Source organism: Ochotona curzoniae, unplaced genomic scaffold (assembly GCF_017591425.1).
Source record: "Ochotona curzoniae isolate NIBS_2020 unplaced genomic scaffold, NIBS_Ocur_1.0 contig_2404, whole genome shotgun sequence".
Taxonomy (NCBI): Eukaryota; Metazoa; Chordata; class Mammalia; order Lagomorpha; family Ochotonidae; genus Ochotona; species Ochotona curzoniae.
The window spans coordinates 3,855,032-3,882,425 of record NW_024465451.1 but is presented as its reverse complement, the minus strand read 5'-3'; the positions used below and the strand labels follow the sequence as shown (position 1 = coordinate 3,882,425).

At 47.8% G+C, this 27,394-nt stretch overlaps 1 protein-coding gene across 1 annotated transcript in view; it reads left to right on the top strand.

The window, feature by feature from the left end:
- Window positions 1-22,551, top strand: part of CSMD2 (CUB and Sushi multiple domains 2) — a 580,178-nt gene extending 557,627 nt beyond the window's left edge. Inside the window, exons 58-70 of the mRNA XM_040974400.1 lie at window positions 520-696; window positions 1,364-1,543; window positions 2,001-2,174; window positions 8,110-8,283; window positions 8,579-8,652; window positions 10,858-10,969; window positions 11,499-11,678; window positions 14,675-14,737; window positions 17,136-17,297; window positions 18,595-18,707; window positions 20,695-20,782; window positions 22,111-22,249; window positions 22,337-22,551. Of these exons, the coding sequence (XP_040830334.1) occupies window positions 520-696; window positions 1,364-1,543; window positions 2,001-2,174; window positions 8,110-8,283; window positions 8,579-8,652; window positions 10,858-10,969; window positions 11,499-11,678; window positions 14,675-14,737; window positions 17,136-17,297; window positions 18,595-18,707; window positions 20,695-20,782; window positions 22,111-22,249; window positions 22,337-22,496 (1,796 nt within the window). The 3' untranslated portion in view covers window positions 22,497-22,551. The remainder of the gene's footprint in view (window positions 1-519; window positions 697-1,363; window positions 1,544-2,000; window positions 2,175-8,109; window positions 8,284-8,578; window positions 8,653-10,857; window positions 10,970-11,498; window positions 11,679-14,674; window positions 14,738-17,135; window positions 17,298-18,594; window positions 18,708-20,694; window positions 20,783-22,110; window positions 22,250-22,336) is intronic.
- The last annotated feature ends 4,843 nt before the right edge of the window (window positions 22,552-27,394 follow it).

The following is a 27,394-nucleotide window of genomic DNA, read 5'->3' as shown; positions in this document are numbered from 1 at the left end:
GGAGGGATGTCGTGGCTTCAGCCTAGCCCAGACCTGCCCATTGATGGTAGTTAGAGAGTAAACCAGCAGATGAAAGATATCGGTATCTTCCGCTCTTCCTCTCCTGTTCCACTCCCCCCCCCTTTTTTTTTTTGATTCTGCCTTTCAAATAACTAAATAAATCTTAAAAATAAATAGAATTAAAGAAAATTGGGTATGTGTTGATGTCAATGGATTGCTCCTTAAATTTTTAGCTGTGATGATAAAATTTAACCTGTTCTTCTAAGAAAGAAAGAAAGAAAGAAAGAAAGAAAGAAAGAAAGAAAGAAAGAAAAAGAGAAAGAGAAAGAGAAAGAAAGACAGTTTAAAGCACTTCACCCAAGTCTCTCCTCCCAGCTCAAGGTCAGGAGCCCCAGAGGCAACAGGAGAGTCGGCCCCACATACAGGGCCCTTGCAGCCTGGCCTCCTCTTCTGGACAGTCCTTGCCCCTGGTGCCACCTGCCAAGATCTCATGGATAATGTGCCCCTTTGGCTTTCTAGTGATCTCCTGTGGGAACCCGGGGACTCCAAGCAACGCCCGAGTCACGTTCAGCGATGGCCTGGTTTTCTCCAGCTCCATCGTGTATGAGTGCCGGGAAGGATACTATGCCCCAGGTCTGCTCAGTCGACACTGCTCCGTCAATGGCACCTGGACAGGCAGTGACCCTGAGTGCACAGGTGAGAACCAAGCCCTCAGGGCTCCAAGGCCATCAAAAAGCCCAGGTGACCCAGCTGCAACATGGCAAGGGAAACATGTCCATGTGAGACTAGGAAGCTGGCCAAGCCCTTGTGAATGGAGCAGATGGCCTGTATTCATTTGACATGTATGAGTGAGTGTGACAGCCCACGAGCCCACAGGCTTTCTCTCGTGCACATGGATCCCATAGCAAGACCCTGCTTCCAGGCTGTGCAGCCTATGGCAGCCTCCTAGTCAGAACAGCAAATGCTGTTATTCTAGCAGATATTGTATTAGGGGCTCCATCTTCACATTGGGCTGTTCAACTTGGAAACTTCTACTCTCCTAAAGCCCAACTTCAACCGAGCCCTCTGCGTGCTGCCTCTTGGAGGGGGCAGACTTTGAGTTAGATCACTGGTCTTCCTACCTGACGGAGCCAGACACACAGCGTGGGGTGGACAGAGCAGTAGAGAGGTGGGAGGGCTGACATAGGGAGTTGTGACCAAATGGGCTTGAGAATGGGCACCAGGAGCCTGTGAGGAGGGAGGGTGTTGCTGATCTGGCTTTGCCTTTTGCACCTGCACTGAAAGTCAAGGGGTGATATCCGGGTGCTGAGGAGAAACGGGGTCCGAGCCAGGAGTGAACAGTGCTGTGTCTCTCTTATCCTAGTCATAAACTGTGGTGACCCCGGGATTCCAGCCAATGGCCTCCGGCTAGGCAATGACTTCAGGTATAACAAAACCGTGACCTACCAGTGCATCCCTGGATACATAATGGAGTCACATCGGGTGTCTGTGCTGAGTTGCACCAAGGATCGGACATGGAATGGCACGAAGCCAGTGTGCAAAGGTGCGTCTATGGGCTGCAGATCTGGGCAGAGGGCCAGAGGAGGTACCAGAGTGAGCCATGGCAGGGCATGGGGGCTGCAGATGTGGGCAGAGGGCCAGAGGAGGTACCAAAGCAAGCCATGGGAAGGGCATGGAGGCTGACAAGATGTAGCCCTAACATCTTTTCAAAGTGAGAACTGGTCCCTGGACATCTACCAGGAGGAAGTCAGAAGAACTAGCCCTCAAATATTGAGAGAGCTATGTCAAGAGAGGAATATGGGGTATATTTAAGAGAGGACATTGTAAGGTGCAGAAAGACTAGAAGGTGCAAGATGGGTCCTTTCTGGGTCTTCCTGCAGGGCCAGGCTTCCAGCAGGTACAAGGCAGCCAGAGGTCTCAGCACTGGTGACTGGGCTGGTTTTGCTGTAGCAGCCCCAGAACTCAGCCTCCTTTTTTTCCCCCCAACCCACCCCCTACAGCCATCATGTGCAAGCCACCTCAGCTCATCCCCAACGGGAAGGTGGTAGGATCTGACTTCATGTGGGGCTCGAGCGTGACTTATGCCTGCCTGGAGGGGTACCAGCTGTCCCTGCCCGCAGTGCTCACCTGTGAGGGGAATGGATCCTGGACCGGAGAGCTGCCTCAGTGCTTCCGTAAGTTGCTCAGCAGGGTCATGGTGCAGCCAACCTGCCAGCTCCTTCCACTTCCTTCTTCCCCACAACCAGGGAAGAACTTTGTCAAGGACATGAATCAAGAGGGAAGCAAGTGTCATAGTGTCATAGAAGAAAGGCAGGATGCCTTAATTCAGCGATGGCTTCAGACACTGTCCTGACCCGTGGTGGGAGGAAAAGAAGCCAGAAACAATCAGGTGTTGGTTCGTGGCTTGAAAGATAGTAAAGTAGAAGAGACAGTGTCCAAAAATCTTGGGGTGCCCTGTGCCAGCCACATGCCTGCCTTAATGGAAAACGCCCTGCCTGGAAGAGACCGCCAGGGGACCCCTGGTTTTCTATTGGGATTTTATTTCTTGTCCCCCTAGCTCAGTGGTGTTCTGAAGAGCCCTAAGTCTATTCCAGGACATGTGGCCTGCAGAAGACCCTATAAAGGCAGGCTAAAGACCCTTGAATCATCATTATTGTCTTTTGGGTGTGCGTTAGCAGAAAGCCGGAGCGAGGAGCTGGAGCCAGGAGTGAGCCCAGGCACTCTGATAGGGAAACCAGTGGCTTTATAGTTATATAAATGCCCAGTCCTACTTTTTCTTTCTGCTTGGCATTTCTCTGACTGCTCACAGACTTGCAAGTCTGTTTGGGGACCTCTGAACATTGTTTCTAGTTGGGAATTTCAGGAGAGATTCAGGCCAGTAACTCAAAAGTGGTGCAGGCATTTGGCATGCGGTTAATCCTTCAGAACCTGCTGTGTCACCAGGGAGATGTTTGGAAAGTAGCAAGTCTCGGGGCTGAGTCTGGACTCAGCAAGCTTCCTTTTCGTCTTGAGAAACAGCTGATTTACTAATTGTTTTTCAACAAGGAATGAAGATCAAGGTGTTAGTTTTTAAAAAGCGTGTGTATCAGAAAATGTAAAGAAGAAACTAAAAACTATTTGAACTATTACTTCCCAAAGATAACTACACTCGGGTTGGGACTATACATCTGTGTGGACCACAGTTTTTTTCATATAATGCAATTTCTGTATTCAAATGAGTATAAACACAACTTCCGATGAGTGCTCTTGGGTCATGCAGTACCTGCTATTTCAGAATTTGTGTTTATTGATAGACCCCAACACTGGCCATCAGCACCTTTCTAAATCAGTGTAGACCGATGCACCTACCATGTTCTTTGTTGTGGATACTTTAGCTTGTTCAGTCTTCCACTGGTGATGAATCCAGATGTTCTCTAGCTGTCATTGCAGTGCTGCAATCCACATCCCTGGAAACTGTGGTTAAAATCCTAGAGGGAAGAGTGCTGGGAACAAATATAAACCCCATGCTGCTTAGTATGTGTCACCTGCTGCATTCCAGAAACAGGGTCTTAGTTCATATCCCTACGAGCAATCTAGCAAAAGTGTCTCTTGAACAATGGAGCTGGATTTATTCTACTTTAAGTTGTCTCTTCCGGGATAGGATAGCTTCTGGGCAATGTGGCTTCTAATTGACTTCAGTTGGTCAGCCCAGATACCTCCACTTCCAGGGCAAAAACTGCTGGTGCAGCATCCATTTTACTGTGCACGTGACTGTGAGCCTCCGGACGCTGTAAGAATGATTCCAAGAGGAAAATCAAGATGGCGGAATAGAGTAAGGACACATATAAACAGACGGAAAAACATTTAATCAGGATGAAGCAGAGAGGACATATTTCAGAAAATAGGAAAGGACAGAACAACAGCAGAGGGGTACCTGGAGACTGACAGACACAGGAAAGCAGCGGGCACAACGGTATGGTGTTACAGTGGCTGATAATCCAGCGACATTCAGCAAACTGCAGTCTGAACTCCGCCAGTAGCCAGAACTCCACCAGCAACCAGGTGGGAAGGGACTTTCACTGGGAGCTTGGGAGGTGAATCCAGACAAAGAACTGTCTGTCCTGCTGCTCTGTTTGATTTGACCAGGAGCAGAGACAGAGCAGCAGATCCCAGATGGACAGTGTGAGAACAGGGTGGATTTCATAGCCCAGTCAGCCCCCTAGAGCTGAATTGGGTGCCATTTTGCGTAAGAGGGCAAAGGCAAGGGAAAGGACTGAGCATGCGCTGAGCTGGGAGTGAGCTCATTTCAGACTTGGTGAACTGCAACAATGTGGCATTCTATAGGTTCCACCCAAGACAGGTCTGGATAGCCCTCGGATCTGACTGCCAGCAGATCAAGAACTGTAGTGGTGGTATGTCAGGTGCATTTTTGGCACACTGTGGCAATAGCTTTGGGACTGCAGGGACAACAGTGAAATGCGCATGTGCTGAGCTCGTGAGAACTTGCTGAGTCCCATGGATTGCACTGGTCCCACAGGAATATAATACCAATTGTGGCATCGTTCCAGTCAAAATAGGTCCGTGTGGCACCCAGACCTAACGTTGAACAGGTTCCGACAAGATCAACACCACCAACAACCTAGCTATATAGGACACCTGGTGTCTCTCTAATTATGGTACCTGCTCCAACCAGAAGTGGGAGAAAGGTTGCAGAGACAATGGTGCAGCCTCAGCACGGTCTCAAAGGAGGTGGAGAGTGGAGAACTAAGAACTGGGGCTGTGGAGACCACGGTGGAAATCTGACATAAGAACCCAGACCTGGAACTTGCTGGAGGTTGTAGCACAAGTGGCTGCAAGCAAAAAATTGTGTACCAACTGCAACAAGTAAAATCAAATTGTAGACCTGTGGGTGACACAGCTTAGAAACCTGCCCCAAGGACAAGAATATGGTAAGTAGAAGTACAATGATCAAGAGCAAAAGAAGAGACAAAGACACAATGAATATTACTGAAATCCCCCTGCAAAGGAGCAAAACCCTATGCCAACCTCAGAGTTAACTGAGGAAGACATCGAGAAAATGGGGGACACAGTATCCATAAGACTCATTTTAAAGCTTCTGATCAAAAATGAGAAGCACATGCAAGAGTTCAAAGAATTTAAGGAAGCAGTAAAGCAAATCAAGCCTGATATATCAAAAATTAAGAACACAGTAGAGCAAATTAAAAGTATAGTGGAGAGTCTCCAAAATAGAATGAAGGAGGCAGAACAAAGAATCTCAGGATTGGAAGATATTTTCTGTCATCAGGGGGAAGCAAACAAAAAGCTGGAAGCAGAGCTGGGTCAGGCCAAAAAAAAGTTTTCAAGAAATGAAAGACACTATTAAGAAGACAAATATGAGTTATGGGTGTTGGGCCCAGCAGCGTGGCCTAGCGGCTAAAGTCCTCACCTTGAATGCACTGGGATCCCATATGGGCGCCAGTTCTAATACCAGCAGCTGCACTTCCCATCCAGCTCCCTGCTTGTGGCCTGGGAAAACAGTAATAAAGGACAGCCCAAAGCCTTGGGACCCTGCACCTGCGAGGGAGACCTAGAATAAGTTCCTGGTTCCCGGCTTCGGATCGGTGCAGCACCAGCCATTGCACTCACTTGGGGAGTGAATCATCAGACGGAAGATCTTTCTCTCTGTCTCCCCTCCTCTCTGTATATCTGACTTTGTAAGAAGAATAAATAAATCTTTAAAAAAAAAAAAAAGAGTTATGGGAGTCCCAGAAGATGTAGAAAGAGAAGCTGAGTTTGCAAATCTGTTTATGAAATAATAAAGGAAAATTTCCCTAATCTAGAGAAAGAATTGGGAAACGACATCCAGGAGGAGCACAGAACTCCCAACAGGCCTGATCAAACGCAATCTTCACCACAACACGTGATCATCAAGCTCTCTTCAATCGAACGTGAGGAAAAGATCCTTAAATGTGCATGTGAAAAAAGTCAATTGACATATAAAGCAATGCCAGTTAAACTCACAGGAGACCTCTCACTGGAAACTCTACAGGCAAAAAGAGAATGGAGTGACATATTCCAGATGCTAAAAGCAAAAAAATTGTCAGCCCAGAATCCTATAACCAACAAAGCTTTCTTTTGTCTTTGAAAATGAAATAAAATTCTTCCACAGTAAAGAAAAGTTAAAAAAAAAAAAACTTGCCTCTTCCAAACCTGCCCTAGAAATGATACTTCAAGATGTTCTCTTGACAGAGAAGAGAAATAGCACCCAACAAAACCAAAGGCAAATGCAATGAACATCCCAGTAAAATGACAACAGAGACTAAATCAATGAACAACCCATTGCTAAAATGACAGGATCAAATTACCCCCTATTTGTATTAACCCTAAATGTAAACGGTTTAAACTCATCAATCAAATGTCATAGATTAGTAGACTGAATTAAAAAAACAAAACCCATCTATGTGTTAATAGATTAACAAATTAAATGTGCCTACAGGAGACACATTTCACCAACAAAGATCAGTGGAAACTACATCTCATGGATTTTGATTTTTTTTTTTTTTTTGGTTAGTTTCATCTCTTCAAAACACCTCCTTCTGATTGAATTCTTCACTGACTCATAGATCATAGAGTAGCATCATTTTCTTCAAGAAGGTTCTTGATTTTCTTTTACATTTATTCAGCGACACATTAGTCATTCAGTAGCATGTTATTTAACTTCATGTGTTGTTAATTTCTTTTTTATTTTCTTCCTGTTGTTTATTTTGTTTTGTGGCTTTTCATTTAAGGGGATGTATAGTAGCTGTGTAATGGAGACTATCATATCTAGCAGCATGTTATTTAATTCATGGCATTGTAAATTTCTATTTTTCTTCCTGGTGTTGATTTTTGTATTATGAGTTTTCATTTGAGGGGATGTACAGTAATTGTGAAATGGAGACTAACATCCAGATGTGAGGATACAATGCAGTATGCATTTCTGCTTCCAGACAAAGATGGACTCCTAATGAAACTGTTTACTCTATCTTGACAATAGGATGCTGGACTATCTGCCATTGTCCATGCCCACAATGATGGACATATGACTGTGTATGAAGAACTATGTTTTAGTAATGATATAGAGGAAGTAGGGGGGGCGTGGGGGAATTGGGGAAGGGATAAGGGAATTCCCAGGAGCCTATAGAACTGTATCATATAATAATAATAATAATAATAATAATAATAATAATTCCAAAAAAAGAATGATTCTAAGAGTTTGTGGAAAGTTCACAAATCCTTCAATTGTAGCTTTTTAAAGAACTTTTACAAGCCCCTCCCCTACACATTCACACACTCATATCATAGCCCAGAGTGACACTTGAAGGGATGTCAGAAGGAACTATATAATAAGTTCCCAGTGATTCTGTCTGATGTGTCCATGTCCTGAGTGAGGTGGGCCTGTTGGTGTACACCCAGCACAATGTACCCAGGCACCATTTGAAAACAAATGTAGTAGAACTGATCAACAGCTGGAAACACATTCAAACCTAAATTTCTAAATATGTGAAAGAAGCGAAATTTCTAATATATGTGAAAGAAAAGTAGTGTGTCATCTTGCAACAGAAAATGCCTCATCTGAGGGTTATGATACAATGCAATCATGCTACCATCACTCTGCAAAAAGTCGTGTGGCCAGGCAATGTGGGCCACACAATGTGTGCAATGTTCCCAGGCCACTTTTAAATGAACCAAGCACGAGTCACCATCACACAGACTTCGGTTTGCAGCCATGCACAAGTTTGTATGCAACTGAATGAGAACGAGAAAGGAAGCTGTGTGAAAGCAAAGAAAGAATTCTGGATGGTTGTACTGTAGTTTCTTTTTTTCACAGTGCTCCAGCCCTTCTGAAGTGTTCCCCCATGACTTGGAGAGTGGAGTGTAGCAGGAGAGGAGGCATGTATTGAAAACAGCAGCTCTAAGCAGCGCTAAGCAGCGCTAAGCAGCTCTAAGCTCTTACCCAGGGCTGCCCGGGCTCATAGAGTTCCAGAGGAAACCGGAAGAAGAGTACAAAGAAACTAAGGCAAGGACGGGGGAGATGCAGAACAGCTTCTGGGAAGTCACCTGGGTCTGCCTTTCTCCCTCCCCTTCCAGCTGTGTTCTGTGGAGATCCTGGCATCCCACCCCGTGGGAGGAGAGAGGACCGAGGCTTCTCCTACAGGTCGTCCGTCTCCTACTCCTGCCAGCCCCCTCTGGTGCTGGTGGGCTCTCCACGGAGGTTTTGCCAGTCAGATGGGACTTGGAGCGGCACCCAGCCCAGCTGTGTAGGTAAGAGTTGGTCTGCAGAGGAGGTCGGGGCCAGGGAACAACCTTCTTTGGATTGGGAGATAATGATTTCCCTTCCCAGTCATGGGTGGGGGGGTCTTATCTTCCAAAGGTAACAGGTGCTCTCTGAGCTCCGTGAACAGGATGTGAACTAGCCAGAGCTAAGGTACACCAGGGACAAGCTAGCCAGCACAAAGCAGGCAGGGGTCCCATTTTCTTCCCTGCACCTGTTTCTCAGTTCATGCCAAGGCAGTGAAGTTTTAGTAATCATGTGACCTTGTCTTGTTTTGTCATCCAGATCCGACACTGACTGTGTGTGCAGACCCGGGCAAGCCGCAGTTTGGAATACAGAACAATTCCCAGGGCTATCAGGTAATGAGAGCAGCCAAGACTGGGTCTTCCTGCCTCCTATCTCTTCCGATCTATGGCAGTGAAAGAGGTGCCAGGGACCTCCCTCCTGACAGCACTAAGGGTGGCCAAGACCTCAGAAGCCAGAGGAAAGAAGCACCTGCCTCTTTGGCCCATGCTCCACAGCAGTGCCCCTCAGCACTCTGCCTTCTTCAGTGGAGTTGATGGGAAGATAGAGCATCACTGAGTTCCCAGATGCTTGCCAGCAACTGGGAGTTAGGACAGACAGACCTTCCATCCCCAAGGCACCTACAGACCCAGAATTTGTCCAGGGAGCAGGGGTGGGCAAGAGCCACTGTGAGATAGACCCAGCAGCCTGTAGAATGGGCTTTGGGAAGAGGAAAGGATTGGGATGGAAAGGGAGGCAGGAAGGCACAGGGTGCCTTGGGAGATAGGATGATGACCTGGACCAAGACATATCTGGAATATCAGGGAGTGGGTCTAATCAGGCAATCTAGTCCACACACTCATTCAGCAAATATTTACGGCCAAGAAGAATCTTGGTATTAGGAACACAGTGAATGGGGATAGGGCAGCTGACACCTGCTCTAGTGGGCTGTGGGTCTGGTGACAACAAACACACAAGCAAAATCACTTCTGGGACCAGTCTTAAGTACCACCTAGGGTGAAACAAGGGGACGACAACAGCAGGTCTCACTACTTTACGAATGGGAGGAAGCCAAGAGTCCTGCTACAGGAACTTTGGCCTCCACATGAGGAGAGCCAATCACATGAGCCCAGCCCTCTTGGCTGGGCAAATGGCCTTTCAGCTGAGAAAGCCTCAGCAGGGTGGGGACCAGAGGGCAGGCCCACCGAGAGACTCTGCAGCATCGTGAGCGAGGAGAGGCCAATAAGGAGCTGAGTAAGGTTTGTAGAGCCCTGGGCCCTGGCTTGGGCAAAGGGAATGGTCAGCAGCTCTGTAGCCCGGAAGTTCCCCTCATGGGAACACACCTCAAAGATACGGATATGGCCAACAAGTGAGAAGAATTTTGGTGTGGTTACACAGTGGGTTATTATTCTACAGCAATGAATGTGAATGATGCCACTCCCCTCAGCAGAGAGTCTTCTAGAAATGTGCTGTTGTATAGCAAAGGCAGTCAGCTTGTTTAGAGATATGTATATGCATATAGGATAGGGAAATTACCAAAAAACTCACCAGGGCAATGGCTCTTTGGGGCGCTTAGGAATGGCACAGGGAAAGAGCAACGTCATGATTTACAATGAGACCCTCCTTGCTCTGAGTTGGGGGTCAGGCTCCACCGAGACACCCATTGTATTCTCACACTTCCTATCTTCAGAAAGCTCATGGGACATGCACAGTACAGGAAAAAACAAAAACAGTGCATGGATTCAAAATATTTGCACCAAAACAAGCATATCTCTTAGCTTCTTTTTCCCATGAAACTTTGAACTTCCCTGTATGTGCTCCCTACATCCATCAGATGTCAAACAATAGTTTTTGCCCAGAAGAAGGTGTGGGTCAGGGTACATAGAACTTTAAGACCATAATCAATATTTTGACTTTTATGCTAAATGCCATTGGGAGGCAACGCAATCTGTTGCACTGTTTGAAATGTCACTTGGGCTGCTGAGTAGAGAAACAATAACAGGGAAAGTACATATAGGCACACTGAGATAAGTAGGGTCCTGTTGTCCGAACACGGGTGAAAGATTAGGGTGGTACTGTGTGATGTCAGTGACAGTGGGGGCAGAGAGAAGCATTCAGAATGTACCAAGTGGGTAGGGCCAAGAGGACTTGTCGGTGGGCTAGATTCAGGGATCTCTGGAATCCAACCTGACTGGAGGCTTTTGAGAAATTCATCTGGGTGGATAAAGCTGCCAATATTTGCTGAGTCAGATGATGGAATCCAACAAAGAGGTTAGGATGGAAAATGAAAGTGTCAAAAGAGTCTTTGAATTTGATCCTGTAGGTAGCAGTGACAGGCCAAGGGGCAGGGGAGGGAAGGAACTGAGCTGAGAGGCAGTGAATTCCCACCTGCAGTGTGGAAAATGGACCCTACCCTACAGAATTTTGCCAAGTGGGTGTGGAGAGGCAAAGAAGCTGCTGGCAGCTGGGTTGTAGATAGGCCATGAGAAGGTTTTTGTAGAGGCAGGCATATGAGGCAGAATTGGATGGGAAGGTGACGGGACCTGTTCTCCTTGCTCCAGGTTGGAAGCACCGTGCTCTTCCGCTGTCAGAAAGGTTACCTGCTTCAGGGTTCCACCACCAGGACCTGCCTCCCCAACCTGACGTGGAGCGGCACCCCGCCCGACTGTGTCCGTGAGTGCACACCCACCCTGACATGCTGGAATGCTCTCAGTGACAGGGAGTTCACTACTTGTCCTCTGGCAAGTGTTGGTCTCTCTATAATCCTTACCCCATGGAGCCTTCCGGAAGATGCTTCCACTCTACAGAAATGCCCTGGCATCTGAATACAGTCTCCATGGCAGCAGACAGCAACAGCTGCAAAGCCAGGCCTGGTGGAGAGTTCAGGCTTTTGACTGGAATTCTTTTGTCTTCCTTCAGGAAAAGGGCTCCAGATTTGCCCCCCAACCCTCCCCCACTCACACCAGCTCCCTGCCAGGACTGGCCAAGCGAGTATCCATGTGAACTCCTTTTAGGCCTAGTGATGCCAGCCTGGAGCCAGGGAAACAAGCCGGGAGGTCCATGCTGGCTGCAAAAGGGGCTCGGAAGGAGCAGGAAGAGGGTGTCCCATCTGGGATCGGGGGAATGAATGGTCCAAGAGGTCCCTGAAGACCACCCCCACCACCACCTTCTCAGGCTCAATGCTATCTTCCCTCTTGTCCAGCCCACCACTGCAGGCAGCCCGAGACACCCACCCATGCCAACGTCGGGGCCCTGGACCTGCCCTCCATGGGCTACACACTAATCTACTCCTGCCAGGAAGGCTTCTCCCTCAAGGGTGGCTCTGAGCACCGCACCTGCAAAGCGGATGGCAGCTGGACAGGCAAGCCGCCCATCTGCCTGGGTGAGTGCCCATTTCCCGGACGTCTCTGGGGTGGGAGACAAAGGTGACGACTGAACGTGAGCTGAAAGGTGGCAGAATTTGACTTCCAGAGGCTGCATCTTGCTTCTGTCTGACTGAGGTGTGGTGTCTCCAGGAAATCAAAGCAGAACAGTAAAAACATTTAAAACAGTTTGGAGCCAGGTAATTGACCTAGGTTCAGATGTGCACATCCCTTCCGAGGGGACCTAGGTTGAGTTCCTGGACCCTGGCTTCAGCCTGCCTTGGCCCCTGGCTGCTTTACGCATTTAGTAACATTTCTTTCTCTCTCTCTCTTTCTCTTTCCCTCTCTCCCTCTCTCATTTTCTCTCTCACTCCCTCTCTCTGCCTCTCCAATAAATTAAATTAGCAAATACTAAAAGCACAAGCAAAAGAATTTTTTTAGTAAAGAATTATTTTTAGAGGGATCGGCTCACTGCTGGAGTTGCATTGAACTCCCAGGGGGCCAATTTTGCACTGCAGCAAGCACTGCCCTAAGCACTCTGTGTGGGTTAACACACTTGGTCCTCAGTCACCCTATGAGGCAGGTGCTGCTCCTCTCCCCAGCAGATGAGAAAGCTGAAGCCACTTGCTATCAAAGGAAGGCGCTAAAGACCCAGTTGATGGCCCACCATCATTTACCACCCTGCCCGTAGACCACAAGGTCAAGGCCTTCATCAGGGCCAGAATTCTATAGCATTGTTTTGTTTTCTTTGTATACATTTTTGCAAGGTTCTTTTCCTTATGAAAAACAACATTTGCTTTTACATTTTAATTTTTAGTTTTCAATTGACAAAAAATATTGGTACGTATTTATGGGGTACGGCAGAACCACATAATGATCGCTTCCGGACTTGGTGTTTCCAGCTCCTCAAACACATAATTTCTAGGATTTCCATGTGCAGGAGTGGTATCAGTTTCCTTTGTATTTATTTGGATTTTTTAAATTAAATATTTGTTTATTTTTATTGGAAAGGCTGATTTACAGAGAGAAGGAGAGACAGAAAGATCTTCCATCTGATGTTTCACTCCCTAAATGGCCACAATGGCTGGAGCTAAGCCAATCCAAAGCCAGAAGCCAGGAGCCAGGAGCTTCTTCCAGGTCTCCTGCTTGGGTTCAGGGTCCCAAGGCCTTGGCCCATCCCCTCCTGCTTTCCCAGGCCATAAGAACTGAGCTGGGAGCAAAGTAGAGTATCCAGGACACAAATTGGCACCCAAATAGGGTCCCGGCACCAGCAGGCAGAGGACTAGCCAGTTGAGCCATCACATGGCCCCATCAGTTTTCTTTTTTAAAATACATTTTTTATTGTGGTAAAACTGTAAATAATGGAAGAGTTGAAGTTTGCCACTCAGTAGCACTGGCTACCTTCATGACACAGGACACCATTGCTGCTGCTTCTAGAACTTTCTCACCATCCCACACAGCTGCATTCTCATCACCCCAAACAGAAACTATGCCTATTCAACAGTATCTTTCATTTCCCTTCCCCAGGGTAATCACATTTGTACTCTGGCAATCTGCCTGTCCTTAGTGGCATCACACCATACACGTTCCTTTGTTTCTCCTTCGTTTGATTTAGCACCATATGTTCCAGGTCCCCCCGCCAACCCCCGTGTCAGAGGAGGCGTCAGAATTGCGTTGAGCAATAGTCCATCCTGTGGATATACCACAGTTTGTGTGTGCCTTCACTCACTGGTGGACACTTGGGTTGTTTCTGATCTGGGGTTATTGATGAAGAGCATAGCCATGAACTTTCTGCAAGCTTTGAATGGAAATGTCTTTGACTCTCTTGGGTGTATGCTTAGGACGAGGATGGCAGCTCTTGTACAATATCTGAAGGGACTGGCATATGGCATCCCCACGTGCATGTACCTCTCACACTCCCATGAGCTATGCACCAGGGTTCCAACTTCTCTGCATCCGTGCTAGCACTGTTCTCATCCATTGTTTTAGAATCTCCATCGTAAGTGGGTGTAAAGTGGTATCCTGTGGTTCATTTGAAGTGCTTATACAGTTAATTGTCTATTTTTATACATGTATGGCATACAGCATGATATTTTGATATTTGTATGCATTGTGGAATGGCTAAATCATGACATATTTATCATCTCACATAATTATCAAGGTGAAAATACTAAAATCTATTCTCTTGACAATTTTCAAATATACCTTGTCATTCACTCTATTCACTTTGGTGTACAGTAGACTTTGAGCTTCTCCCAATACTCCAGCTGAAAGTTTGTATTCTTTGACCCACATCTTCACAGCTCTCCCATCACCTGGCCCTTATAAGCACCATTTTCCTCTACTTCTGTGAGTTTCAATTTTATAGATCTCACATATAATTGAGACAAGCAGAATTTGTTTCTTTGTGCCTAATTTTACCACACAAAATATTCTCATGTTGTGCAAAGTCTAGGATTTCCCTCTTTTGTAAAGGCTGAATAATATTCTACATTTGCTTTGTCCGTTCATTCACTGACAGAGACCTGCTGAGTTGAGTCTACCTCTTGGCCACTGTGAACAGTGCTGCAAGGAATATGGGAATGTTGAAATCTCCTTGGGATGCTGACTTCAGTGTCTCTGGGTATATACCCAGTAGTGGGTTTGCTCAATCATATGATAATTTTAATTTTGAGTTTTTCTGCTGACTACTTGAAGATTATAGTTGGAAGACCCCACAGCTAGATCCTATTATTTAATGATACAATTAAGAATCACATATACATATATATCCTAATACCTTAACATCTTAATAAGTATAATGACATAACTGATTTCCTTGGCATTTTGTTATTCTGAGATAAATCTATGACATCACAAGTCCGTAAGAACAACCATTCCTGGTCCAAACAGACAAACCCAAAGCAAGATCTCAGAGTATCACACTGACCACATGTCCAACGGGTGGCCATTATTTTTCCAGTAGAGTATCAACCAGAGACTAAATCTGTTGTCTTCCATGCTCTCTCCCTAGCAGAGGTCCGGCCCAGTGGGAGACCCATCCACACAGCCCGAGAGCCACCACTCACCCAAGCCTCAGGTACGTATGGTCCCAGCCATTGGCTCCAGAACTGGTGATGCCTCCCTCACCTGGTTGGCCAGAAATATGCATGTGAGCAACTGAGTGGCCAGTGGAAGGACAGAAACACAAGCAAACACAAGGTCTGGACCTGAGCAGAAGTCCTCAGCTGCCTCCCAAGCCCAGGAAGAAGTGACCTTGAAGGAAGCAAAAACCTCACCCATAGTCAGAGTGAGGGCCAGGGCCTTCAGAACGTGACTAGGGCTGCAATCTCTGTCACCATTCACTCTCATAATTCCTCTGGAACAGAACCATCCATTGTGTGGTTGTACAGACACAAAGGCCAACTCAAGCCTTATCCAAGGAGCTGATGGCTTTGTGTCACATTCAGACCTGAACACAGAACTAGAGCTGTGACCTGACCAGTACAAAATTCTTTAAGACTTTTACCTGCTTCTTGTATGTGCCATGTCAGGGCATGCATTACATGGGAAACAAGACTAGATTTGACATCCTAAGTTCCATTCAGTTGCCATTTTGGTCACTAATGAGCTCAGTACTCAGGTAAATGAGCATTACCTATTGTGGTCCAGTGTACCTATGGTGAGCCAGGGATTAGAATGCAAGCCTTAGAGATTCCTTATAGGGACACAAAACAGTTTGACTTGTCATCACCCCTTACATGGGCCTTGTATCATGTAATACATGAGTTGCTACATCAGATAATTTAACCTACACTTACCTAATCAGGGAGGGGAGAGGACCTCACTTATAGAACCTCAGATGTGGCCCATGCAGATGATGAAGTTGACTCTTGCACATGATCAAGTAACGAGTGACCAGGCTAAAATCAGAATCCAGTTCTGAGGATAAGGCATTTAAACTGGTAGTTAAGATGCTGACATACTACCTGAGAGAGCCTGGGTTTGATTCCTGGCTCTGGTACATAACTCCAGCTCACTGCTGATGAAGACTCTGGGCAACAGAGATGATGATCAAGTGACTGGATCCTTGCCACTCACAGGTGAGATCTGGATTAGGTTCCTGACTCTGGGCTTTGGTCCAGGCCCAGCTGCAACCCTGACCATTGCAGGCATTTGAAGATTGAACCAGCAGATGCATTCTGTCTCTTGTGCTTGCTCTCTCACTGTTGCTCTGTACAGCTCACTTGCTATAAGCAAACCAACCAAACAGTAACCACCAAGTTCTGTCTGACTCCTTTAGTCATGTCCCTGTCCATCAAACTGAACTGCCAGGTCACTTTTCTCTCTTCCCTTTTTCCTTAACCTTCTAAAGCCCCCTTCTATTTTTTTCTCCTTTCTTCTTCTATTACTCTCCTTTTGTAGTTTACTCTCTCCTTATGTTTTATTTTTTTTATTAACAAATAATAGCTACATATACAGATATGTATGAGGTTAGCTGACATACCCATCCCTTCAGCTAGTCATCATGCACAGATCCAAGGTAAGGATAAGAGCATGTGAAACCTGTTCTTCTAGCAAGTTTGGAATATGCAATTCACTGTTGTTCACTACAGTTTCCACACCATGCAGCAAATACTAGTGCATTTTCCTCGTCCAGCTGGATTTTTGTATCCTTCGGCCACCATCTCCCAACCTTCCCAACCCAGCATTCCATCTCTATTTCTGTGAATTCAAGTTTCTCAGATTCCATTATAAGTGATCATTCTGTGTTTGTCTCTCTGTGTCTGCCTTGCTCCATTTAGCATAATTGCTCCAGGTTCACCCAGATCAGAGAGAGAATTCCCTTCTTTTTAAAAGTTGAATGATATTCCATTGTGCATATGTGCCATATTTTCCTATAAAGATTGATTGAGTGCTTGATTTGACAGAGAGGAAAGAGAGATCTTCCATCTGCTGGTTTGCTCCCCAAAAGGCTGCAACAGCCAAATTTGAGCCAGGCCAATGCCAAGAGCCAGCAAGTCCATTCTGATTCCCCACCTGGGAGGCAAGAACCCAATAATTTAGACAGTCTTTTGATGCCTTTCCAGATGCATTAGCAAGAAGCTAGATTGGATAGGGAGCAGTTAGGGCCCCAAAAGACACTTCAATATGGGGTGCTAGTGTTGCAAGCTGCAGCTTAATACAACTTGAGCCCAACATAGCATTTCTTTATCTATTCATCTGTTGATGGACACATAGGTTGGGTCCATATTTTGGCTCTTGTTCTCTCCAACTAACGGAGTACACATTGCTCTTCAAGAGGCTGATTTAAATTCCTCCACCCATCTACCCTGACACAAAAGGATCACAAGAGGGACACTACCATCTCCCCACAGGTTGGGTAAAGGAAACAATCTGACTCCATACAGTGGGTTCAGGCCAAAGTATTAATCAGGTGGCTCTATTCTGCCGGTACACACAAAGTCCCTGTCACATCTGTTTCTCAATTCCTCTAGTTCCTGGGGATGTTTTTGCCAAGAATTCTCTTTGGAAAGGGGCATATGAGTACCAGGGGAAGAAGCAACCAGCCATGCTCAAAGTCACTGGCTTCCAGGTTGGCAACGGCAAAGTCAACGCCACCATGATTGACCACAGCGGTGTGGAGCTGCACTTGGCTGGTAAGAAGCAGGCCGTATCTACAGGCGTAGGTCAGATGATGAATGTGGATGCCAAATGCCCATTACAAGGGTGAATGTGTTGTCAAGCAGGGCTCGGCTTGGCTTTAAGTCAAGGGAAGAGGAGGTGATTGTTTGCATGACAAAAACACCTTGGCCAGAGGGAAATGGTCAGATGACAAAGATGTAAAGAACTTGTGTCAATAGAGAAGAGAGATCAAAAGTAAGAATGTGGAACTCCCAGAAACCAAAATGCAACCAGCAAATTAACAAAAGCAAAAAATATTCTTCAGTAGTAACCAAAAAACAAAGCACAAAATGTCATGTTCTGCTGATCCCATCGACTCTGAGTTTTTCAAGTGATAACCCTTAGTGTTAGTGGAAGGATAAAAGAGCAAAATTCTAGAAAACAAGTCAGCAGTTTGTTTCCAGGCCTTTGAAACTTACTGAACCCATTAACTACACTTCTCTCAATGCATATCACAAGAAACAGGCACAGCAGTAAGCTAACACACAGGAATAAAGGATGCTCGCTTTACATGCTTTTTCATATTACATACGAACTGAAAATAGAGAAATGGACATTGTGATTGGGGTATATCTGTCAGTTTTGGGGAAAATGCACCCACCCTAATGTGTGTACAATATGACCTTAATTTCTTCAAGGAAAAGGTATCTTCATAAGAAAGAAAACTGAAAGTATTTACACCAAAATGTCAACAGCAGTCATCGCTTAGTGTTCAAATCAGAACAGGCCTTCAGGGATCTGTGCATTGTCCAAAATTTCCCCAATTTTCAGTGTTTCTAGAATCAGAAAAGCTACATATCTTAGCAACTGAGCATTCTTGAATAGACTGATGAATGGGTGTAGGAGTAAAGGAACAAACACATAACTGCACACTCTGTGTGCACACACAGACTCCATAGTTCTTCATGTATTTACTCTAACACGCAGTCATAAACACACTGCCCCTCTGCCAGGCACCTGCCCTCATGCACTGTAGCCCCCACTGAGTCGCACACATGCTCACATGTTAATGAACACCTTACACACATGTGAACAGGGCTGCTGTCTTCTGCACCCAGCAGTCCTGCGCCCAGTATGAGCACACACGTGCATACCTTGCGCAACTCAAACTCAGCTCACACAACCCCAATACACACTCCACATACCTATGTGTAGGTATTCAGGGATTGCTTATATCAACATCATGCAAGAAACTCCACTCACACACCCACACACTTGAACTTTGACATTTCCCAGAGCTTCCAAGTGTACTCCTGAACTTTCTTGCTCCAGGAACTTACAAGAAAGAAGATTTCCATCTCCTGCTCCAGGTTTACCAGATCATGGGGCCTGCAGAGATCTTTGTGAACAAGTTCAAAGATGATCACTGGGCTTTGGATGGGCATGTAAGTTCTGCCAACTGACTCCTTGTCCTCCCCTCAAGTCCTAAGTCCCAGCTCCCTGGCAGGGAAGAGGACAGGGGTGTGAAGATTCCAAGGATTCACATGGAATCTCATGATGAAGGTTCCTGTGGGGCCAGGACTGGGAACACAGGAATCCTCCTCTGCTAGTGAAGAAGTCAAAAGCAACAGTGAAAAGACCCTGGAGGTGCCAAGTCCAGAGAGTAGCACACAGCTGAGGGGGATGGAGTAAGATTTACTGCTATGGTAGGAAGCTTGGGATGGGAGACTGGGAGATAGGAGCCAAGTCAAGGTACAAAATCCTCCCTTTCCCCCAGGGAAGTGTGTTCCAGGACCCTCAGGAAATCCTGAAGCTGTGGATGGTCCTGGACCTGCTCCTCCCTATGAAAAAGTTTAATTTTTCCATTAGGCACAGTAAGAGACAAGACAGCCCAACAATACAGTTGGACAACTATAATATACTATAATGTTATTTAAAACTTCTGGATTATTTATATCTAGAATTTCCCATTTAACAAGTTTGGACCTCAAGTGGCCAGGAGTAATAGAAACTGCAGAAAGGAATAGCAGAGAAAGAAGGAACTGCAGTGATGATGCAGTGGGTGGAAGCTGGGAGAAGGTGATGATGAGTCCATCATGAGCATCTGCATCATCTGCTCTCACTGAGGGATGTGGATGTCTTGTGACTTAGCACAGCTGGGGAGAGCAGGACCTGGGGGATAGGATGAGCCTTCCTTCATTTCTTGGTGGGAAAGATGTTACATTCAAGGGAAGTGAAAAATGGGTCCCAAGCCATACACTTCTGCCCCTACCTTCCTGTTTCACAAGAGTTGAGTACCTTGGCCTCTCCATCTTGGGTTGTTGGAGCTAGATGGGGAGAGTGGGAAGGAGGGTGAAATCCTTGTGGTCCAGAATGGCAGACAGCTAAGGGGTCACAGTGCATCCCCCTCAATAGGACCATGGTAGAGTAGAGCATGGTGGCTAGACTGACTTTATTCATGCAGAGAACCAAGTGGCATCCCCAGGTGTTGGTGCACAGTTAAACCCTTTGTATGCTTAAGACACCAAGCAACTCCAAGAATCACAGGGCAAACCCTGCACAGAAGCAAGAGACTCAGCCATCCACCATGCTGGTGGGAAAGCTGGATGTGCTAGAACAAAGGTCAAAGTCAGAATGTGGAGCTGGAAGTGCAGGCTAGGGGCAAGGTGAGAGTGGCTCTGGAGGGCCAGTAGGAGGGCCATTAGTCCCCTCCGCAACGGCCAGCGTGTATTTGAGGGGCATTGTGCAGAGGTTTTCCTAGAGCAGCCCCTGGGATGCTGGGGCATGGTGGAACCTCTTGGAGCACCTTCAGAGATCAGGCCACCTGTCACATATTACATGAGCATCACAGGGACACAGTGGCAGTGCGACAGGGAGCTGTCTTGTCCCCAGCTACCCAGCCAAAAATGAATGTCCATTGGAAAAATAGCTCATGCTCAAAATATGCTCATCCACTTGGCACGTTGTAGTCAAGGTTCTGTTGGTTCTGTTTGGTCCATCTTGGGTCAAAGGCCTTTTTTTTTATTCCTAGGAATATCAGCACCCATGGGTGTTAGACTAATTGCTCTGAGTTTAGTACTTTCTCTGTGTAAACTCATTTAATCTTCCTAGCAACCCTGGGATACAACTACTTCTATCATTCCCCACTTGACAAATGAGAAACTGAGGCAGAGACAGATCCAGCAATTTGAGCAGTAAAACATTAAGGCTTTCTTCCTACCTCATCCATGTTGTTGGTGGCCTTGCCACATATCAGTGGGTCACTCATACCCAGCCAGGGACTTGGGGGTGGACAGATTGTCACCTATCTACAGCAGCAGGTCAGGGGTGATTTGAACTCTTTGGGAGTGCGTACCTTTGGATGGATCAGCAGTAGTTCTAGATCCTTCCACACACCTCCCCTCTTGCTCTCTGTGCTCCTCACCTTCCCAGGTCTCTTGTGAGTCCTCTGGAGACACCTTCATCTACCAAGGCTCCGTCAAGGGTCAAGGCTTCGGGCATTTCGGCTTTCAAAGACTCGGTAACCAGTGGTGGTCCCTAAAGCAGCCAAGTGCTGAGAGGGTGGATGAGGGCTGGCCAGGCTTTGCATCCCTCAGGAGTTCTTGGCTTCTTTGGGGCCTTTGAGAGTCCGACCCCCAAGCTCTGGGATCTCTCCAGGAACAAGGGTAGCTATATAACACATAATCTCAGCTGGACCCTACACCTGGAATTGGAGAGCCCCCCACCCAGGCCCCACCCCCAGCCGCATTCTCCGGCCAGCCCTCAACTACATCCAGAAACACAGATGCCCTGAAGGGCTCTGGTTCTCCACGGTGCCTTGACTTGCATTGTCACTTCCTCTTAGCACGGTGCTAAGAGGCTGGTAGTGTTGTCTGCATTTTTTAAAAATGGGAAAACTGAGCCCCATGGAGACACCGCTCCTCTCCCCACCTTGTTCTGCACCTGCATCAGTGTGCTTCCTGTCACCGCTGCCCAACATTCTCATTTCAGACAATGGCCTTGACCCAGAATCTGATGATGCCCAGCCCCGACTGTGGCCCCTCAGGAGCAGTGAACAAGGAGGCAGGAGGCCATCCTGGTGCCCCACAGCAGGCTCTGAGGTCCCCAGGCCCATGCAGCCTCACCTCCACAGGCACCGTGGTTGCTTGCTCATAGTTCTGCCCACGTGGGAGCTCCACTGCCTGCCCCACAGCCCTCAGGGGCTTGCAGGTGCTCCCGACCCCCAGTGCCAGGCACCAGGGAAAGACCTAGAACATCCAGAGCTTGCATTGCTCCACAGGCAACTCCTCTGAGGCCGACCTGTTCCCTCCTCCAGAGCTCCAGCAGCCCAGTTAACTGGGTACTACGTAGGGCCACAGGGTCTACGCTGCTCTTCAGAGCCACAACTCCCATCCCTCACCTAGAGCAGAGGTGTCCCAAAAGGAACAGCTGCTGCCACAACCCCTACCCCCACCTCTCCACTTGCTCTCAGTTGACGATTCGCCTTCCTAAGATTTCATATGACAATAGTTCTCTAGGGCCCCAGAGAAACGTGGAATCTTCCAAAGTGCTACACCCTTAGAAGGCTATTCTGAGACCTGCCGTCTCATCCACATCCTGCCACACATCCTCCTCCCAGGGCCTGCACTCGAGCCTCTGGTTATGGCGGCCATAATCCTCGTTCTCTGAGGACGAGGCTATGTGTGTGCAGAAGGCCAGCACCTGGGCTCCCCAGGGGCCCCTGGCTGAGCTAGAGTGAGCAGAGGCTTCAGCCACGATCACTTTCCAGGGATGTGTGGGGGCACTCAGGGCACATGCACCTTGTCCTATTTCTCCGTAACTTGAGTTTCCTGCTTTGGGCCTTTGCAGACCTCAGGCTATGGGAGTCGGACCCTGAGTCCATCGGCCGCCACTTTGCTTCCAACAGCAGCTCGGTGGCAGCTGCCATCCTGGTGCCTTTCATCGCCCTCATCATCGCGGGCTTTGTGCTCTATCTCTACAAGCACAGGTACCCAGAAGGAGGGAGCCCGGGGTGGGCAAGGTGATGCCTGGAGGCCTGGCCCAACCCAGCCTCATGCTCTGTCTCCTCTCCCAGGAGAAGACCCAAAGTTCCCTTCAATGGCTATGCAGGCCATGAGAACACGAATGTCAGAGCCACATTTGAGAATCCAATGTACGATCGCAACATCCAGCCCACGGACATCATGGCCAGCGAGGCAGAGTTCACAGTCAGCACGGTGTGTACCGCCGTATAGCCTCTGGGCCTGGCTGCTGCCCCACCGCCACCGAGAGCCCCGCCTCCAGAAGCCGGTGAGTGAGGGGAGACAGGCAGCAGGAAATGGAGAGAGGAAGAGGGCCAGGATAACAGAGTGGTCCCTGGGAGCATGGGAGCTCCAACTCACGGAAACAGACACACATATGCACATGCACACATTCATACACACACACACACGCATGCACACTCATGCACACAGACATGGCTGTGTGCTGAGTACCCCTGTTTCCCAGGCACTGCCCAGGTGCTTGTGGCTCTGACTCACCCCCTGGGAGGAAGCTTCCGTTAGGATCTTTGGGATAGATGAGAAAACCAAAAGCAGGTGCGTCTCCAGTGAACACAGCTAATAAGCAGTGGGGTCAGCCCCCATGCTCCCCTAGACCAGCACAGAGAGGCTCTCAGCCCGATGCCAGCCACCCACTGCAAGCCTCTTGCCATCACATTTACCTACATTTATCGAAATACCACACCAAACCCCAGAAATGCATCCAGTTCCAAAGTCTCATTCGAATACTTTCAATGGTGATGGAGTCCGGAATGTGAGCCAATCTCAAGCGTTAGTCCACCCGCCGGGTATGAGTCCTGAATACATCACATCGCACTCATCCAGATGTACAACTAAAATCACCGTCTCAAACACATTTTGGTAGGGAGAGAATTCAATCCCATGCTGGGTGTGGAAGCCCCACAAGGGTGAAACTGCTAAAGGGAGGAAGACTCAGGGGTTCCCCCTCCCCAGCCAACACCCCCCCAACAGACACTGAAATTCAAAGCTGAAGATCCAAGCAACTCATCGTTGCTTGTTCTTTCCCTTTCTCGCATCTTGGTTTTGCCTCTATGTGCTCCCCACCTAATCTCCTGCTGTGATCTGCTTGTCCCCAGCTCCCCCCGGGGACAGGAAGGAGCCCCCTGAGCACAGCACCCAGTCCCCATCTTCGTCCGTCTCTCCGCGTGTGTCTGCCACTGCTGGGACTTGGGTCGTCGCCCTGCCACCTTCTGCGCCCGCCACCCTGGAGAGGCCTCCTGCGATGCACTGGCTCGGGGCGGTAGAGGAAGCGAGGCTGCAGACACAGAAAGGACTTTCATGGATTTAAGACAGCGAGGCAATCTGTAGCTGTGTGTGTGTGTGTGGGTGGGCCTGAGCACACACAAACACACACCTCTCTTTCACCTGCATCCCATAGAAGACACCATTCAGGATAAAAAAGACATGTGTGGGGCAAGGATGCCCATGCCTGCTCCACAGAGACAGGAGGCAATGGTCAGGGCTGGGCACGATCAGCTTCCGCACCAACATGGCACCAGCTGTGGCGTGTGAGGACCTGGTGAACACGTTGCTAAGATCCATCCCTTGCCGGTCAGTACATAGCAGCCAAGAGATGCAGGTGGACGTTCCTGTCTGCACAGGGACAGCAAGGTGGAAATCTTCAGAAAGCATATGGGGATTCATTTGTTTGTGTTTTCAAACGTAATTGCCTTGAGTTCTAAACCCAAGATGTTAAAAAGTCACATGGTTGGGTACTGGACAGCCTGGGAAAAGAAAGGTGAGCCTGGGGGAGACAGGGCAGGAGTCTGGCCGGGAGCGCAGGGTTAAGTGTGACTCTCAGCCGGCAGATGAGACATGGACATCAGGTCAGAAGGCCGCAGGGAGGCACTGGAAAGGACCATGAAGCCTGCTTGCCTCAGTACCCCCAAAGGTAACAGCCGTCTACTGGATACCTTCTCTTGTGCCTGACACTTTGCAGCATTTAATGTTTTTAGGCCACACAGCAGCACCAAAATGTAGGACTGATTTATCTATAAGACAAAGAAAGGAATGGCTGGAAAGATCAAGAGATGTGAGCCACAGAATTCAGTGTGCAGTCAGAATACAGAGCCTGAGGGGTCTGACCCCACTGCACCAGCTGCCAGACACCCAGGTCCAGAAGGGGGCACCAAAGACAGGGAATAGTAGGTGAGTCCCCATAGGAGCCCTGTGGCCTGACTGGGCTCTGCTCTCTGCACAAGAGGACAAGGACCCAGGACTGCTAACCTCTTGAGGCTGGCGCTGGCCCCTTGGCTCCCAACAGCCCCTGACCCCAGCCAACAAGGGACCCAGCAACTCCTGAGTCAAATGCCTAGGAGGAGGGAAGTCACTTTTCTGCAGCTCCTTGCAAGTGGGTTTGCTTTATTGTGAGCCATTGGTGAATTCCCCCCGTGAGGATTGTTGGGAAGTTTACAGGTTTAGAAATGCAAGTATGGCCTCAAGAGCCACTTGCTGTGTCCTCAAGAATGTTCCAGTAGATGCTCACACCCGTGTGTGTGTGACATGCCTGTCTCACGTGCCCATATCACATACTAATAGTATGGGAAATGGAGGTGGGGGGCACCAGCTCTTAAGTGAACAATTCAAAGAGCTGACTGCTGTTGAGACGGCTGAGTGGAGTGATAGATGTCTGTTTCCAGCAGATGCAGTAGAGAGAGACAATGGCGGGAACCCACTCCTGCCTGCACTTGCTCTGGGATGTGGTAGATATCTGGATGAGTGGGAGAGGACCAAGCCAGGCACACACTCAACACTCTCACCTCTTTCCTTCCCTGGACACAAGTGCAGGAAGCACTTCAGCTGCTCCCCCTCTCCCCCTGCTCCCGCTTCGTATTCTCACTCAGACCACCTGTGGACTCCCTCTCCAGCCCCACCACCCTCCGCGGGTCTCCCGGTCAAGTCCAAGGGATGCCCAAGGAGCCCTTGATGGTGGGGTCCCCCCACTTGGCTGTGCCCACCTGCCCCCAGCTCTGACATTTTCTGTCCACCTCCAGAGCCTGGGGAAGGAGCAGGGCAGAACAAGCCCTTCACCTGCCAATCACACCATCGACCTGCCACCGCCATCCCATGAGAAAAAAAAAAGTAAAACAAAAATGAACAAAAAAAAATCTTTTTTTGTACAGAGATATATTTTTATTATACAAAGTTTGTACAGTACCAAAAAAGAAAGAAAAAAAGGTGTACATTTTTTTTCATTATTGTAGGTAAATGGTAGTGGAAGCCTTTTTTTGTAAATGTAACAAAGTGTATAAATATGGTTTTCAGAAAACATCGAGTGCTGTAAATATGTAAACTACACCCCCCAGCTTGTCTGCAGTATATACATTTAATTTATCTGTCTTGGTATGTGAGGCTTCCCCTGGGGTCCTGCATTATGGTACTTTCCTGAATTTGAAAGCAATTTTAAATTTTTTGAAATTCAAATAAAATATAAATTTTTGCATTGGTTTTCTCACATTTTAATGGCATTTTTCATGGCTAAGGGTGTTTGTTGGGGAAAGAAAAGGGAAAACAAAGTATTTCAGGCTACCATCCAAGACTGGAGAGGTGTGAGTACCTTTCTTGTCTGTATTGTGCTGCCAGTGCACCTACTGTGGATTCCCATCACCTGCAAAAATCAATTCAGAGTGAGTAACCACTACCATGTAATACCTCTCACTAGAGAACTCTCATCAGAACACGGGACATCTTCCTTAGCTTTGATAATGAACTCCTGGACATGACACCAAGTTTACAAGCAGCAAAACAAAAACAAAAGCTCAGTTAGATTACATCAAAATCTAAAACTTCTGTGTGTGCCGAACGATGTATCAATAGACTGAAGACGCCCACATACAGAATGGGAGAAAATATTTGCAATTCCGAATCTGATAAGAGGTTAATAGCCATACTCAGTAAGGCCTATGTAAAGAATCCCAACAAAAGACTTGTACAGTCATTTTTCCGAAGAATACACAAATGGCCAACAAGCATATGTAAAGAATTGTCATTAATCATTAGGTAAATGCCAATCAAAACCACAGTGAGCTATTACTTCACACCCATTAGGGTCGCTACTGTCAAAAACCAGAAAATAAAGTCCAACACGAAGGTTCAATGGGCAAATCCTCACCTTGCAAGCACCAGGATCCCATATGGGTGTTGACTCATGTCCCACATGCTCCACTTGCTATCCAGCTCCCTGATTGTGGCCTGGGAAAGCAGTCGAGGATGGTCCAATGCTTTGGGACCCTGCACCCACATGGGAGACCCAGAAGAAGCTCCTGACTCCTGGCTTTGGATCAGTTCAGCCCTGGCTATTGCAACCTCTAGGGGAGTGAGCCAGCAGATGGAAAATCTTTCCCTCTGACTGCCTTTCCAATAAAAAATAAATAAATCTTTAAAACGAACAAACAAAAAATATTTCAGCAGCAGCCTGTGGTGGTCCTTGCTACCATTATTCCTGTGCCAGCAGTGCCTGAGGCAACTGGCTCATGGGGGCCTGGGGGTGCAGGCTTGCAAGGGTCCTAGGGTATAGGTCTGGTGGGGACATGCAGGGTTCTGGGCGCTCACACCAAGGCAGCCAGCATGTGGATCTGGGGTGGGGTCGGCAGAGTGGGGGTGGGGGCAGATCCTGATAGAGGAGCTACAGAGGAGGGCTCCCCTGCTAGGCCTCTGCTCCCATTGCCAAGCGTGAGAACTGGGAAGGGTGTAGACCATGCTAGGCAGGGCTACAACATCTGTTGGCTTGCATGTGAGCTCAGTCAGGGAAGAACCAGGCAGGGCTAACCAATTGTACCCACTGGTAAATACATAAGCCAAAATAAGTGCAGGTGGTTGGGCTTTGCCATGACCTAGTAAGTGCTGGGACTGGGGGAAAATCCTTTCAAGTTAGACTGCATAACAACCTGGAGATTGCAAGATTTGGAACTGGAGAGTGTAAGATCTGGGACTGGGAGTAGACAGAACCAGGGCTGTGGACGGACCTGGCTTGACAGACAGTGATACCTACTGGCATTAATGTGGGCTGGATAGTGGGTTGGTTGGGTTGAGGTTTCAATGCTCATTAATGTGTACAAGTGCTGAATGGGGTA